Source organism: Corvus cornix, chromosome 8 (genome assembly GCF_000738735.6).
Source record: "Corvus cornix cornix isolate S_Up_H32 chromosome 8, ASM73873v5, whole genome shotgun sequence".
Taxonomy (NCBI): domain Eukaryota; kingdom Metazoa; phylum Chordata; class Aves; order Passeriformes; family Corvidae; genus Corvus; species Corvus cornix.
The window spans coordinates 19124447-19140191 of record NC_046338.1 but is presented as its reverse complement, the minus strand read 5'-3'; the positions used below and the strand labels follow the sequence as shown (position 1 = coordinate 19140191).

The 15745-nt window shown below is 36.0% G+C and overlaps 1 protein-coding gene across 50 annotated transcripts in view; it reads right to left on the bottom strand.

Moving 5' to 3' along the window:
- LOC104695570 (hornerin-like) overlaps positions 1 to 15745 on the bottom strand; it is a 50268-nt gene that overhangs the window by 12174 nt on the left and 22349 nt on the right. For 39 of the 50 annotated variants that reach the window (XM_039556397.1, XM_039556385.1, XM_039556388.1 and 36 more), the window contains 29 exons: positions 15108 to 15128; positions 14786 to 14824; positions 14637 to 14678; positions 14421 to 14456; positions 14262 to 14297; positions 13883 to 13930; positions 13268 to 13297; positions 12033 to 12071; positions 11367 to 11408; positions 11115 to 11156; positions 10184 to 10222; positions 9647 to 9688; positions 7368 to 7409; positions 7227 to 7265; positions 6786 to 6827; positions 6645 to 6683; positions 6262 to 6303; positions 6121 to 6159; positions 5680 to 5721; positions 5539 to 5577; positions 5366 to 5410; positions 4857 to 4898; positions 4201 to 4239; positions 3153 to 3191; positions 2432 to 2470; positions 2156 to 2194; positions 1850 to 1888; positions 1550 to 1588; positions 811 to 840 (listed from right to left, as the gene is read on the bottom strand). In XM_039556397.1, the coding sequence (XP_039412331.1) occupies positions 811 to 840; positions 1550 to 1588; positions 1850 to 1888; positions 2156 to 2194; positions 2432 to 2470; positions 3153 to 3191; positions 4201 to 4239; positions 4857 to 4898; positions 5366 to 5410; positions 5539 to 5577; positions 5680 to 5721; positions 6121 to 6159; positions 6262 to 6303; positions 6645 to 6683; positions 6786 to 6827; positions 7227 to 7265; positions 7368 to 7409; positions 9647 to 9688; positions 10184 to 10222; positions 11115 to 11156; positions 11367 to 11408; positions 12033 to 12071; positions 13268 to 13297; positions 13883 to 13930; positions 14262 to 14297; positions 14421 to 14456; positions 14637 to 14678; positions 14786 to 14824; positions 15108 to 15128 (1131 nt within the window). The remainder of the gene's footprint in view (positions 1 to 810; positions 841 to 1549; positions 1589 to 1849; positions 1889 to 2155; positions 2195 to 2431; positions 2471 to 3152; positions 3192 to 4200; positions 4240 to 4856; positions 4899 to 5365; positions 5411 to 5538; positions 5578 to 5679; positions 5722 to 6120; positions 6160 to 6261; positions 6304 to 6644; positions 6684 to 6785; positions 6828 to 7226; positions 7266 to 7367; positions 7410 to 9646; positions 9689 to 10183; positions 10223 to 11114; positions 11157 to 11366; positions 11409 to 12032; positions 12072 to 13267; positions 13298 to 13882; positions 13931 to 14261; positions 14298 to 14420; positions 14457 to 14636; positions 14679 to 14785; positions 14825 to 15107; positions 15129 to 15745) is intronic. The other 11 variants (XM_039556373.1, XM_039556386.1, XM_039556387.1 and 8 more) reach the window with 11 other exon arrangements.

The window sequence follows — 15745 nt, the reverse complement described above, 5'->3', positions numbered from 1 at the left end:
CTGCTCAGAGAATGCAACTCACTGCCAGCTTTGGGGCTTCCTGGCTTTTATAAGAAATAATGCAGCCAGCAGCAGTAGGGAAGTGATTGTCCCCCTACACTGAGGGGGGACTGATGAGGCTGCCACCTTGAGTCCTCTGTTCACTTTTGGGCCCCTCACTACAAGAAGGACATTGAGGTGTGGGATTGTGTCCAAAAATGGCAATGGAGCTGGTGAAGGGTCTGGAGTACAAGCTGTGTGAGGAGCAGCTGAAGGTGCTGGGGTTGTTTAGCCTGGACAAAAGGAGGCTCAGGAGGGACCTTATTGCTCTCTACAGCTCCCTGAAAGGAGCTGTAGCCAGGTGGGGGTTGGTCCCTCTTTCAAGTAACAAGCAATAAAACAAGAGGAAAAGGCCTTGAGCTGCTCCAAGGGAGGCTTAGATTGGATTTCAAGAAACAATTTCTTCACTGAAAGGATTATCAAGCACTGAACAGGCTGCTGGGGAAGGGGCTGAGTCACCACCCCCAGAGGTATTTAAAAGACATGTACATGTGGCACTTAGGGACATGGTTTAGTGGTGACCTTGGCAGTGCTGAGTTAATGGTTGGACTCAAGGCATTTTCCAACCTAAATGATTCAATAATTCTGTAACGCTGAATCTTGGCATAATGAGAAATAACTCCTACCATATCAGAAACATCTAAGTCACCAAAGGAACAATGAATATAAAATTAAGAGTACATTCAAATAAGTAAGTTGGAAATAAATAGGATCTCACATAATTTTCCAGTTAAATAGTTTAGTAAAAGAAAATGTATAATGAGCACTTACAGAACTTCCCCCAGAACAATCACATCCACCCTGTAAAGAATGCAGAAATTATTTAAGATATCAAGGGCACAGGACTGAAGTGGGTTCTAGTTACAACTCAAATTACTTCTACCATCCCAGGCATGCAAACCATAAAGCTACATTCTTAACTGCCCAACTTCTAGAACTGAGTCTATTTCATCCAATGCTACTATTCCTGCAGTTATTGTTCTGAAGGGGCAACGTACTGCTAATTTTTTTGTCTTCAAATTTTCTTACTTACAATTTTTGTGATGTTAGAAACGTTACTCATCAAAAGGATGAGTAAAAAATACTGAGTAGTACTACAGAAAGCAATTTTTTTTTCCTAAACAGGCCAGAGCACCTAGAGTACATGCAGTACTGTTTCATATTACAGATGATACAGAAAACAGGTGACTTCTACTTTGATAAAACTGACTGTGAGATGGCCAGGAGTTCACCATTCAGTGTCTCACTTTCCACTTTCAATATGCATGAAATTTATTTAGCACCAAAGCAGCTACAGAAACTCAGATGCATGTGCCAAACAGTTACTACTGGCTACTCTGGCTTGCAGGATGTCCAAATGACACAGCAAGAGAAAATAATGTGTTGCTGAGGCTTTGGGCAAAAAGGACTGTGGTGAAGGGAAACAGTTCTTGTGAAGGAAGGATAAGAGAAATAAATTTGAGTGCCTGACACTAGCCCAGCTGAAGACTGTGAAGAAAGAAAATCATACCTGGCCACCAGACTGGCTGCCTCCTGAGGAAGATGAACCCTATAAATATTACATTCTCATTTAAAAACTTTGACACGTGCATTTAAATACAAGGTATTGTCTTTTACTCTTTTAACTATGTTTCAAAAGATCTATCAGGCTGAGAATGCAGTTTTATCTATAGAAAGATTAATGAGGGTAAAATAAACCACAGAGTAGTCTGGAAATTTAGGTATTACCAATCTGGTAATATTTTCTTGAAATATGTACATTGGGGGCAAAAATGTCTCACAATAACAACAAAGAAAAAAAATTTCCCACCTGCCCACCATACTGGCTGCTTCCAGATGAAGATGAGTCCTGAAAACAATAAAAATACTTTTATTTAAAATATATAAATTAATGCCAAATATTTATTACTTTCATTTTTCCTGGTGTTAAAACATCAGTTAATACATGAATTGTATTTTGACTACTCTGCTTGCATTTGGACTTTTACATAGAGATATATAAGGAAGAATGAATCAATCTTGTTCACAGATTAAAAATTGCTGTAATACAATATGAGGCCTCAAACTTTTGTATGACAGATACTTGAGATCAAAAATACAAAGATTTAGTATTTACCTGTCCACTGGCATAGCTACCACTTTGAGAAGATGACCCCTGCAAAAAGAAGACCCAATTTATTTTAGTTTGAAATGGTTTCTGGAGAACAAGACTGTTGTACACACACAATTTTTAATTTTTTTATTCAAACAGTTTGCAGTTTGATTCCACAAGACATGATGCCAGATGTCATGATATTCTGGGAAATAAATGGTTTGGTGTAATATGCTCATTGGGATAATTTTTAAATAGTACAGAAGGGAACTGTAAATAATAAATAAAATAGATGCTTACATGTCCACCTGACTGGCTGCCTCCTGGGGAATAAAAATCCTGGAAAAATGTATTGAAATTACATGAAAAAACCAAACCCCCAAAACTGCAAAGATCAGAGTGGAAGATAAACACTCCTTCTTGCTTCTCCACATTCCTTATTTTATTGTCATGGATTATTCAAGAAAAACAAAAAAAATCTGTTGTCTTTCTGTATAAAACAGCACATGCCCCTTCATGACTAATTGCTCTTTTGGTGGAAGATATTCCTTAGGATACATGAGTTGGAAGAGTTATATCTCCAACAAAATAATTTATCAGTCTGTGTCGTTAGAATAATTACAGTATGTGCCATGTAAAAATAATAGGAAAAAGGAAGCCTTCATAAGTAAGTCATGCAGCATAACAAAGCAAAGGGCTGCATTTAGAGTAAGTGCTGGACAAATGATGGTATTGAAGCCCTTTGCAGTAAAGCAATGATATAAAAAATACAAGGACTTGAACAAATTGTGCTATCGCATTTGTGATGTAAGTTTGAGATTCAAGAGCACACCTCAGCATCAGTTGGGATTTCTAGCAGAACTTTAACTCTTTAGCCATACTCTCATTCCCTCTGTGCTTGAGGACTTTCTGTCCCCCACTGGAAGCTGCCCCAGGGTTTCCACACAAGATGAATTTAGGTGCTGGCAGTTGCCAAGCACTAGGGCCGGCACCTGGCAATACGTAAGGAAGGAGGGCTTACCCGCTCACTCTGGCCGTCACCAGTTGGCAAGGCAGAATCCTAAAAAATATCAGAATCTAGTTATTGCCATGGCAAATACTACTTTTTCTTTCTAAGCAGGGGTGCAATGCAAAGGAAAGTACTGCTTGTGGAAGGTTGAAGATGTAGGCTGTAGGATAAGCAGTCTACAAGTTCTTTCTCTGCTCATTTCTGGAGAATGGCATTTCTTTATTTTGAAAGCTGAATCCTGATATAGTGAAATAAAGGAATGAGATCATATCTCAATCTATTTTATTTCCTCCAGAATGTTTCAGTGAAAAACATCAGCATTTGGAAAGCTGTCTTGATTTTTTAAGACCAAGATGTGGTACATATCTACTGTTATACCTTAGTTTCTTTCAGAGGGGTTTTTGGGCCCTCTGTAGTATCATATTTTAGCTTTCTTGAATACCCATAAGAAGATTTTGATATAGAAACTGCATTGAAGCTATTGACACAGTATACTTGTGACTAAAGTGCACAGCTGAATTTATAATTATTTGCACAGAGCAATTTCCTACTAACGAGGACCCTGGAAAACACTTTAAAATTGTGAAGTTTTATAAACAGCTTCAGCAGAATTATTAGGAAATATACTTTAGTCAGGAGAAAAGGCATCTTCCTAGGAAAAGCAGGCAGTTTTCACCACACTATATGAAAACAGACCATTCCTATGCAATATATAGATGAAGGAACTTGAGTCTTACATATCTGGCATTGGCAAAACAAACTAAGTGTAGCGCAAATTGGGGATGGAAAGAGGGAAGTAGTCATATACTAATATTGAGTTTTGATGGAAATTGTGAAATAAAAAGAGCTTTCTTTTTAATTGCTACTTCTAATAACCAATTCAAAAAATGTTAGATTGTTAGAAGTTAGAACTGTTGTAACTGCAATTTTAATTTGTGAAGTCCTTATCATGCATAGCACAATCATGTGACACCAGATAAGGTAAAGGTCCATGTAAGCACCTAGATACTTTAAAAGGTAGTGAATTATGATATTGATATTGTTGAGAAGAACTGCTTACACTATCTTCAGTTTCACTGCCTCCCATGGAAAGTGAATCCTGTAAAATGAAAACCATTTATTTTTATATAAAAGGACTCTTACATGCTCTTAATTGTGGAGAATATAAAATAGAAGAATAAAGCTAACTAACTGCTTAGAATCTCCAATTTTACCTAAGCTAGGGAATGTGCAAAAAAAGAAAAAATATGTAACTTTATCTGTTGCTTAAGCAGAAGAGGCTGGAAAAAGCCCCCTCCTTGCAAACATGCATTTTTATATGGAAAAACTTTTCAAGGAAGTTAATTTGCAAAGCTTTCTTTATATTCAAAAATCCCATTTTTTAAACTTTCAACAGCTTCTGCATAAGTAAGGTGTGTAAAAGTAAATGTACAAAATATTTTCCTTTTGAATGAGGAAATGTTATGCTAATGCATAAACAATAAAGTACTTAAAGCATTGAATAGTCACAGGGCACAGTTAAAAACAGCATACATAGTGCATCATGTTCTCTACATTATGGAAACATTTTAAGTTGCTACAAAAATAAAGAGAAACAAAAGTTAAAATGGCATTTTTGTGGTCGTGGTCACTTAAAAGTAACTGAAACATAGAACCCAGGACACATGAGAACCAATACAGCAAGCTTAAGCTTTTGATGTAGGAGACAACATTTACCTGGCCATAAGCGTCAGAACCACTGTATGTGGAAGATCCACCCTGTTCAGAAAACATAAATGATTTTCATATTGCAAACAGACTCTTTTTTTTGGATGCTTACTGTAGGGATCTCCTTCTTGGCAGATTTAAAAATATGATTATTTACTTAGTTATCAGAATGGTTAGGCAACTCAGAGTTATGTCCCTGCAAAACACTAATGTAACATACTTTTTAACTCAAATTCTAACTCCACTTTTGAAGAGACCTTTATCTTACAGGTAATTCAAAGCTAGCATTATTGAGAAGAATAAGCCATAAAGGTTGGATGCATCCCACCTTGTACTCCCCTATAAACTTCCAGACTACTTAGTTAAAAATATATACAAATTTATTTATTCCTCAAAGAAAAGACCACTTTCATTAGAATGTAGTGAGAGCCAAAATACAGATATAGCTGTATATTTACTTCACTCAGAGTATTGGCCCTCAGCAACATTTACACAAAGAGAAAAAAAAGAGTATTTACCTGACCGTAGGATTCACTGCTGCCATCATAAGCAGAAGACCCTCCCTGAACAGAAAATAAAAAAGGCTGATTAATTTGATTCTCCCAAGAAAGTGTTTTCAATCATTCAAGGACACAATAGGAGTGAAAATAAAAGAAGTCTGTTATCTCTACAAACAAGAAAGAACACCTACCTGTCCGTAAGATCCACCAGGATAGAAGGAAGGCCCTCCCTGCAGAGAAAACATAGAAATTTACTGGTTTGTAGTTGAATTGTTTTCTCAAAGAATACTTTTAGTCTGCTCCTATGCAGGCACAGTGACCAGAATATTTACCTGATTACCGTAGTAAGAACTGTGGGACGAACCTGGGCCACCCTGAAAGAAAAGCACAGACCAGCTATTTTCTTGCAGATGAGAGTTTAAATACCTGCATACCTGGTTCTCACTTTATAGCCTGTCTCCCAGTTTTAAGCTAATTTTTAGGTGCCTAAATAAAACTCAAGACCATTATTGTTAAAGTGGAAGAAATCCGGCAGCAATTTTCTTAGCCTGCTGAAACTTGAATTCTGCAAAGAAACTGCAAAGACCATTCTGTACTGTTCCCTGTGAAGCTGCTCACCACCAGGTTACATCAGGGTTAATTTAAGTTTTCTGCTCTAGAGGACAACAGTTGAGTCTGTATTACGCTATGTCATAGCACCCACAATATTGGGGGTGAAGGAACCAGGAGGATGGGAGTCTGTATTATCCTGGTGAGAGAGGAAGAACAACTACCTGTCCATAGGATCCTCCAGGATAGAAGAAGGGCCCTCCCTGTGCAGAAGACAGAATGGGTTACTGGTTTATATCTGGCTACTCCTTCAGGGAAGGTTTCAGATGGAACTTCTGAATAGGGCATTTTAACTGAACGTTTACCTGGTTACCAGAATATGTGCTGTATGAAGAACCTGGAGCTCCCTGAAATGAAAACATAAACTAGCTATTTTCTTGCAAACCGGATGGTGGAAATACCAAGGTATCAGAATCTCACTCAAGGCCAATACTGTTGAACAAGAAGGGACTATTTATCACTAATTTTTTAGTTAGATGAAAGATCATTCCATGAAAGTTGTAAGCATAAGTGTGTCTTTTTCTCTAACAGATTTCATGTGGTAAGGTACAAACAGCTGATATAATTCTTAGGTGTTATTATAGACTCAGCTTTTGGGTGTTGTATTTCACAACAGCCATTACACGGGGAATATAGAAAAGAAGATAAAAGAAGTCTGTTATCTCTACAAACAAGAAAGAACACCTACCTGTCCGTAAGATCCACCAGGATAGAAGGAAGGCCCTCCCTGCAGAGAAAACATAGAAATTTACTGGTTTGTAGTTGAATTGTTTTCTCAAAGAATACTTTTAGTCTGCTCCTATGCAGGCACAGTGACCAGAATATTTACCTGATTACCGTAGTAAGAACTGTGGGACGAACCTGGGCCACCCTGAAAGAAAAGCACAGACCAGCTATTTTCTTGCAGATGAGAGTTTAAATACCTGCATACCTGGTTCTCACTTTATAGCCTGTCTCCCAGTTTTAAGCTAATTTTTAGGTGCCTAAATAAAACTCAAGACCATTATTGTTAAAGTGGAAGAAATCCGGCAGCAATTTTCTTAGCCTGCTGAAACTTGAATTCTGCAAAGAAACTGCAAAGACCATTCTGTACTGTTCCCTGTGAAGCTGCTCACCACCAGGTTACATCAGGGTTAATTTAAGTTTTCTGCTCTAGAGGACAACAGTTGAGTCTGTATTACGCTATGTCATAGCACCCACAATATTGGGGGTGAAGGAACCAGGAGGATGGGAGTCTGTATTATCCTGGTGAGAGAGGAAGAACAACTACCTGTCCATAGGATCCTCCAGGATAGAAGAAGGGCCCTCCCTGTGCAGAAGACAGAATGGGTTACTGGTTTATATCTGGCTACTCCTTCAGGGAGGGTTTCAGATGGAACTTCTGAATAGGGCATTTTAACTGAACGTTTACCTGGTTACCAGAATATGTGCTGTATGAAGAACCTGGAGCTCCCTGAAATGAAAACATAAACTAGCTATTTTCTTGCAAACATTTACATAAATGAGTCCATTCTGAATTTCTATTCTTTCAAATAAAACATTACAGCAACCATTAAAAGAGAATGCTGGTTAGTACTTTCTGTTAGAGATAAGGAAAACTTTAGCAGGTTCTGTTATTTCCTGTTCAGGTTAAAACATCTGGAAGTAGTACTAACATTTAATTTTACTCTTTCTAATTACAGAAGCCTATGTCATACCTTGCAGACTCTATGTTGTTATCAACGATCATGACCTTATGGTCTTTTTAAAAATTGCCAGAATACTGAACTTCCGAAGTGTAAAGAGTACTTAGGAGAGCATATTTTTCAGCTTACCACTTAAAGGAGAAGACTATTTACCAGTACATGACATTCACTATTACTGTCACTTCCCCCTTATATACAAAACAGGGAAAGTATTATTCTATGGCTGCTTCCTCTGAGACTATTTGTAGACTAAGATCTTGCCTTTAAATGAAGCTTGGAGAAAAAGCAGAACAATTGCAGTGTGAGGAATTTGGGGATCCACATGAGTAAAACCATTTTTTCCTTTGAAACAAGATGGTTTAAATATGTATAGCTTTGACTCTTAATTTATAATATTCTTCAGGTTTGAAGAGACTTTTGTGTAACTCACAGCTTTTAAATCTAGAAGAATGCTTTTTGCAAGAATTTTTCTCCTGTGCTGAAGAATCTTCAAGGAATCACAGAATAATCTGAGTTGGAAGGGACCCAAAAGGATTATCAGGTCAAACTCCTGGCCCTGCACAGGACCAGCCCCCAAGAGTCACACCATGTGCCTGAGAGTATTTTCAAAATGCTTCTTGAACCCTGTCAGGTTTGGTGCTGTGACCACTTCCTTAGGAAGCAGATGACTCTCTCTTTTATGTAAGATTTATAAATAGTAGTTTATTTGTACATGTACATCTATCTGTAGCTTGCTTTTTCATTATTATTAGAATGTAACCTATCATGGCCAGTCTGTTTACATTCTAATCTAAGCACTGTAGCTGCCATGTGTAGAGGGCCCTGGAGAGAAAATGAAGTTCATTTTTAAATTCAGTTTATTCCTTTGCAAAGATCACTGAATTTTACTGTTGGCTGGAGGCAAAGATCAAGTCTATTGCTACACAGTTTATCAAAACTAAATTTGATCTGCTGATATGATTGCAAACCTGGAACAAGCTCTTGTGTATCAAAGAGGACACATTTGCACTGAGAATTGGTTTCTGATGTGTCCAATTTTGACGTCTTATTTTCTTCATGTTTCAGTATTATTTATTTTAATAGACTAGTTTATGTTTTAAAGCATGTAGGTCATGATTACTGCTTAGCCTCAATTAGATGAAAGAGGTGGTATTGTACCTGACCAAAATTACTGTTGCTATATTTTAAGTTAATGAAGTTAAGTTCAGAAAGCAGTAATTTCTTTATACAACTAGTTTGCTTAAATAGAATGGGTTTTTTAATAGAAAGAATAATCCACAAAATGCTTTTTGTCGAAATCAAAAACTAAAAAAATACTACACCATTCAAATGGGTTTATGTAAATACAGCTTCAATAAAAGGTTAAGAAATATGTATCCTGATAGAAGACAGGTGACTTTAAAATCCAAGATGACTTTAAAAGCTAGAAGCCTGGTAAAACTAGTCTATAATGCCCATATAAGCACATTCCTTGGCCTTTTTCCTGGCACAGAGGCATTGCCTAAAAGAAAAGGTTATCCAGTGCAACTGAAAATGAAATTTCAGTGATTCTCTTTAGGGGAAAGAACAATTTAAATGTTGATTTAAGATATTATATTTTGAAATATATTTTGACATATTGAAATATCAACATATTCTGATATTTTTAGTCACAGTTATTTTATTGTACCAGTGAGAAAGACAAGGAAACTAAGCTGGATGCAACTAAATACTGTGGTTACTACGAGGTATATTGACTGCTTTTTGAAACTAATGACTAATTAGCTCATAATAGTCAAGTGACAGAGCATCTGGATCACCAAGCACACTTACAGAAAATAAGTGGCCAAATGGTAATTATGCAGTTAAGTGGAACTCATTCTTTCATTTAATTGTGTATAGTTCTACCCATACTAAGGAAATTACCATTAATGTTTAGAGTTAACCAAATGTTCGTATTTACAAGGTGATTAATTCAAAATACTCCATTATATAGAAGGAAGTATAAACTTAGAAAAATAATTACCTGTCTATGACCACTGCTTCCATCAGGACAAATGCAACCACCCTACAAATTAAAAAACAAAGGAAACAAACATTGCTTTGTGGAAATCTAATTATTTCAGATGCAAAACTGTTTAGGGGAAGAAAGCCTGTGAGACTGCAGAGTAGGTGTGACCTTTCCTGTACATAGAACAAACGAGGGGAAAGGACAGATGTGTATGTTAATGTTTGCTTTGGAAGCCAGGCTGATAGTGCATCTCTAAGTGTGATGTCTCAATGACAGATGCCTCAGCACGAGAGAAGTATCAGGGTAGTCAGGAGTATCACCATTGTGCTATCACCAATAAAACACGTTATATTGAAACAGTGCTAAAAAGTGATTTCAGAGAGCCATTTCTGAAAAATTTAATGTGAATAGGGTGACTTCATTTACAAATTAATGGATAACGTCACCAATCTTCTACATAAAACTACTTAAACTCTGACTCCTGAATTTAGTTAGTTTAATTACCAGGAAGATATCTGAACAAAACGACTTAAAAATAAAAGAAATCCTGACCTGATTACTTGATCCACTGGTTGCAATAAATGATCCACCCTGTGAAGAAAAAAATTCTATTTTATTAGCATTTTATTAGAATCTAAAGTATAAAACTATGTAGTGAGAAACTCTAACACAAACTCTATTACTTCCCTGCACCAACAAGCATAACCTGTTGAATTACTGTGAAAACATAAATTAGGAGGAAACATAATTAAATGACTGGATACAAATCACAGGGAATGGGCATTAGGAAAACTAATTAAGAAAACAGTTACCTTCCAGAGCTCAGAGATCTGTCTGTACCCTTGAACTAAATGTCAAACTCTCTGAGACAGAGGACTATGCTAATGTTAAATCTACATAATGCTGGGTGTACCAGGATTTCAGATCCCTGGGAAGCTGATAGGTACCAATACAAGATAAGATACTAAAAAAACAGAACAAGGTCCCACTCTGGATCAGTTAAATTTCTCATAATTCTCTAATATATACACTGCTGCAGCAGTACATAATCCTACAGAATATGAAAGCTGGATGTACTTTTGTAACAGAAATACGTAATCCCCAACATGTGCCTTCTTACCAAATGCTAAATAAAACAATTATATATGTATGGCCATTACCATCACTAGAGCATGAATATTTCTAAAAAAAGAATCTGAAACGGTATAGTTTGTATTTTTCAAATGAATTTTACAAAATGTTACATAAAGAAACACCTGCAATTCTTACCTGCTTGGTGGGGTGAAGGAACAGAAGAAACTGTGTATTCTGGGCCCAATATCACTATTTACAACTGTGCAAAATTATAACTTTATAGGGAAAATGTTGTCAAATCAAAATGGTATCCTGCAGCACAGAAAAATTACTGGAACCTAATTTTCAAAATGAAATGTAATTTATCAGAAAGCTCCTTGATATCATTCAGTTGACACTATGTTATTACCTGGATGTCAGACTGGCTGCTATTTGAAGGAGAAGATGCATTCTGTGAAGAAACAAAAAAATGACACATTTATCTGTAAGGGTAATAAAATAAAACACATAGTTCTATTAGGAAAGAATGACCTAACCCTAAACAGAATTAATTCTCTTTTGTAGACACTGGATCCTTCTTCTTTTTTGTAGGTAATACACAAGGAGCTACAAGGTTACCACTACCAGCAGTAGTTCAGAAGAAGTGACAAGAATGGTTTACCTGTGCATCATAGGCTCTTCTACTTAAAACATGTGATGTGTCCTGTAAAAAACAATAACTTTTACTATTAGGAGATGAAAACTCTACGATCAGTGATACATCTTTTTTTCATTCCATATTATTTGTTTATAACAGGTGCAGACCCATTATTGTGTACATTGAGTAGGACTGCATTATTATAAAATAAAAGGCTATTTGCACATAATTTTTATGGGCTACTACTGAGTCTGACTTGCAACTATACAATACACATATCTGTATCTCCTACACAGCTGCTGAGCACAATAAATTAGCAAACATTATTATTCCATCTTTCTTCAACTAAAATGTTAGCTGTCCTTTGTTTGTATGATACTCATTTAATTTTAACTTTAGCTTGGACCAACTCTGTATGTGCTTAATGAAGAACAAGAATTTGAGCTGCCCTATACTTCAAAGCATGATTTTCATGTCTTTTTTTTCATATATCTACTTTCTTTAAAGAAATTCACCCAAAGAGCAAATACCCAAGTAATTTTATTTTACTTTCCCCATATTTAGGAGAATATCAACTAGTGAAAACTTAATTAGGGAAAAATTAGGTATAATTAAGATAGATTAGGTATAGGTTGGACCAAAATCCTACAAGCAGGCCTACAATCCTACAAGAAAAAAAGTGATACTTACTCGGGCAACAAGAACTTTCTTCTTTGCACAACCAGAACGCTGTAAAGAAGCCACAAGCCTGTTATTACTTTATGGGTGTAGTCATCTACATGAAATGCTTTAACAAAAATCTACTACTTGTCAAGGTGATGTTTGGAAAAGGAAAATGTCCAGATATTTCATTGTATTAGCAGTAAGAGCCTTAAAAAGCATATTCTTTGTCTGTTTTCACTTTATCCCTTTCAACAGAAGTTCCTGCTTAGGGGAGTCTCTCTCAGCTGAACCACTGTAGTTTAGAGAACAATCTGTAAAAGGATTCTCTCTTGTTGTTTTTTTGCGGTTTTTTTAGCATTCCCCATCCTTCTTTGTGAGAAAGTTTAGAAGCAAACTCTTTTACAAAGCAGTCCAGCAATACGGACTGGATAGAGAGATAACCAAGGGAATACTAACATCTTTCATGAGCAAAGGAGGAAGTGACGATGCTCCTAAACAGGGCTTGCTGATGAAGGATGTCTTTTTTCAGAACATTTAGAATTGAACATAGTGCAACGCATTCAAGGTAAATACAAGCCAAAACAAAAGATGTTTTCAGAAGGCCTCCGTACTTTCTAGAATACATTTGGTGCAGTACTTGAGTACTACAGAGGAAAAATAGGGAAAACAGTGAATGGCTGAGAACTGAAAAGGCAAGTAGTTGATGACAGAAGGTTACTCTAGATGGCAGTAAAACAAAAGGAGGTTGTGACAGATGGGAAAGCTTCTCTATGAACAGAAACAAGTAGGAGAAAATGTAATTTATTTACACAACAGTATATTTGCTTGGTGACAATCTATCCATGTTAATTCACCATTTCTGCTTGTAGGACAGATGGAAAGTCTTGACACAGATAATAATACTGGGTAATACTGGGAACAAATGTTGCTCTAAACCAGCAGCATGTAAGTGGCTTTAAATCTGAACGAGTGAGCAAAGCTTGAGATGGCTACATGCCTCATGTACACGGGTGATTAATTCCCAAATAACTGTCCAGTTAAAGTGGATATATTATGAATCGAATGTATTAGTATATATTCTTAGAAGTATTGTGCCATTTTAATAATTGTGCAGCAGCCTTGAATACAGAGAAATAATTAACTTTTTGAAGGGTATTATAAAGCAATCATATACTAAAGGTCAACTGGTCTAATATAGAAGTGTTCAGTTACTAACACTGTCTTTAATCATTATAATAATACAGAACAAACAAAGTACTTACCTGATTATTGGCACTGTAGGTAGTGTCATTCTGGAAAAGAATACATTATTTCCTTTTTTGAGAATTATTTAAATAAAGTAAGCTTACAGAAAATTGTTTCCGATACTGCATACAGATATAACAAAAATCACTTACTGCTGCCATTCTCCACAGCCTTGTCTAAATTAGTTTGAAATTCTACCGTTCTAGTCTGGGAAACATTTTAATAACAACCTTAGATTGGTAGAAATGTAACATGAAAAGCAGTGTAATATCTTGCATTCATTGTATATACCTAAAGATTTTCTTTCAGGTTTGGTTTTTTTTCTTTAATTAATGTAAAATGTACCCTTAGACTTTGGGGAAAATCATCTGTTACAGGAAAGGCATTGAAATATTTTTATTCATATTTCATTTCATCATGTTAAATGCATTTAAAAGCACTAAGTGTATCCGTAAACATATGTATGACAATTTGCAGCAAGAGAAGAGGCAGTTGCTGAAACAGCTATTAGTGTGGAAACTCAGCATTCTTTCTGGATCATTCTGCACCAAAGACTGCATCTAGCAGAGCAACATTTTCTCATCTACGTGAAAAATATTGAGATGAAAATATATTAGAGACAGCATACTCACATCATCACAGGCATTGGGATTACTATCATCTGAGAAGTCTTGTGAGTCCTAGAAGGACATCAGATACCAGTTATTTCCTCAAAAGTATGAATTGCTAAACATACACTTTCATGTTGTCCTCTACAAGACAGAAGAGACGCTCATGCAAAAGAGGAGCTGAGTTAAATTAAATTGCGATCTTTATAAGGCAAAAAGGAGCCAAATACATAGCTGCAATAGTGGCTGACAGAGAATGTTCCAATCTTCAGTAAAGAAATAAAAAACAACAAAACAAATCCAAACCAAGAAAAGCACAGAAACAATTATGTTTTATTACATCTTTGAGAAAAATGATGCAGGGACTACGAATAATATGTAACCAGGAGAAAGAACTACTTACCTGATTCTCATAATAGGTGTCTGAAGATGATCCACCCTTTAAACAAACAAAAAACGCAATGAAAATTGGAGAAAATTAGGATATAGAAAACCTGATTTTGAGCAGAGGCTAAAGTTTATATGAACTGATGTACAAGTAGTGAAATAGAGTATTACTTACTTGGCCACCACCATAGTTTTGTGAGTAGGATCCATCCTATAAAACAAACAAATATAAACTCTACTTCAGAAGAAACTGTGATTTGGCTCAGAGGCTGTAAAGCTGGAATAAACAATTGACTAGGATTCCTTTGAAAAAATACAATTTTCAAGATATCTGGACAAATTATCAAATATTATAAAAGTTCTTACCAGGACAAAATCAAGGTCTACCTACCTGATTGTCACTGTAACTTTGGGAGTATGATGATCCACTCTGCTAAGAAAAAACACCAACAAAATAATTAGAATTTACATTACCATAGTGCAATCAGCCATCACAGAAGTTAAAACCATCATAAAACCTCAGTGGGAGGCAATACTTACTTGGCTACCACCATAGTTTTGTGAAGAGTATGAACCACCCTGTGAAAACAAAACAGCAACAGTTATAATGCTGGAGAGCTGAATTTTATCTGAGTGCATCCAGCTATCCTATGTTGCTGAGTTCTATGGAAGTTCTATGTAACTTCCACTTTTATATAAGTGGAATTTCAGGGCTGATAAAAAGTGTGCCTGCAGAAAATGAGTTACAAACTGGACACGGAGAGACTCTGCAAGATTCTATATCCCCATGAGCAAGAAAACTGTACTGTGGATTAGAATTGCTTTAAAAGTTTTTACCAATGGATAATAAAGAGTTACCTACCTGACCGCCCTGTGATCCACCCTGTAAATCAGACAAAAAATGCTTTAGACACTCACTGTTTGGCCATGGAATATTTTTGGTATACTTGCTTAGGAAGAGTAAGAAGCAGAGGCAGACATGCAATATAGATATAATTTCTAACATAATGAGCACACACTGCCAGTAATGCAATGGTAAATACTAGATGAGACATAAATCAAGGAACCTCAAACATTTAACTTTAAGTAATGTCTACTGCACAGATGAGTTCCATTTGGAACACTCTCTAGAGAATGTATCTTTTTTTCTCCTGTAGAAAACGTAATTTATATAGAGTGAATTTATACAGATTCCCCTGGTAGCATTATTACTTAGAAAGCTGTGACCTGTGAGATACAGTGGCCTCAAGGAGAAGGTTTTAAATAAAGCACTCAGTATGTTTCAATGTGCCCTCTTTAGAAGAGGAATGTAACTCCCTCCAGTGAAATCAGAAGAAATGTAGAAGTATTCAAGTCAAAAGTGCATAATAAGAACAGTGAAATCCTGAACTATTGAAGTGAGCGGGAAATTTTCCATTTGCTAAAATGGGACTGAGGCTTCATTCAAAACAGTCAAAAATGAAATGAGAAGTATTATCTTTCAATGTTCTAGAAGATTTT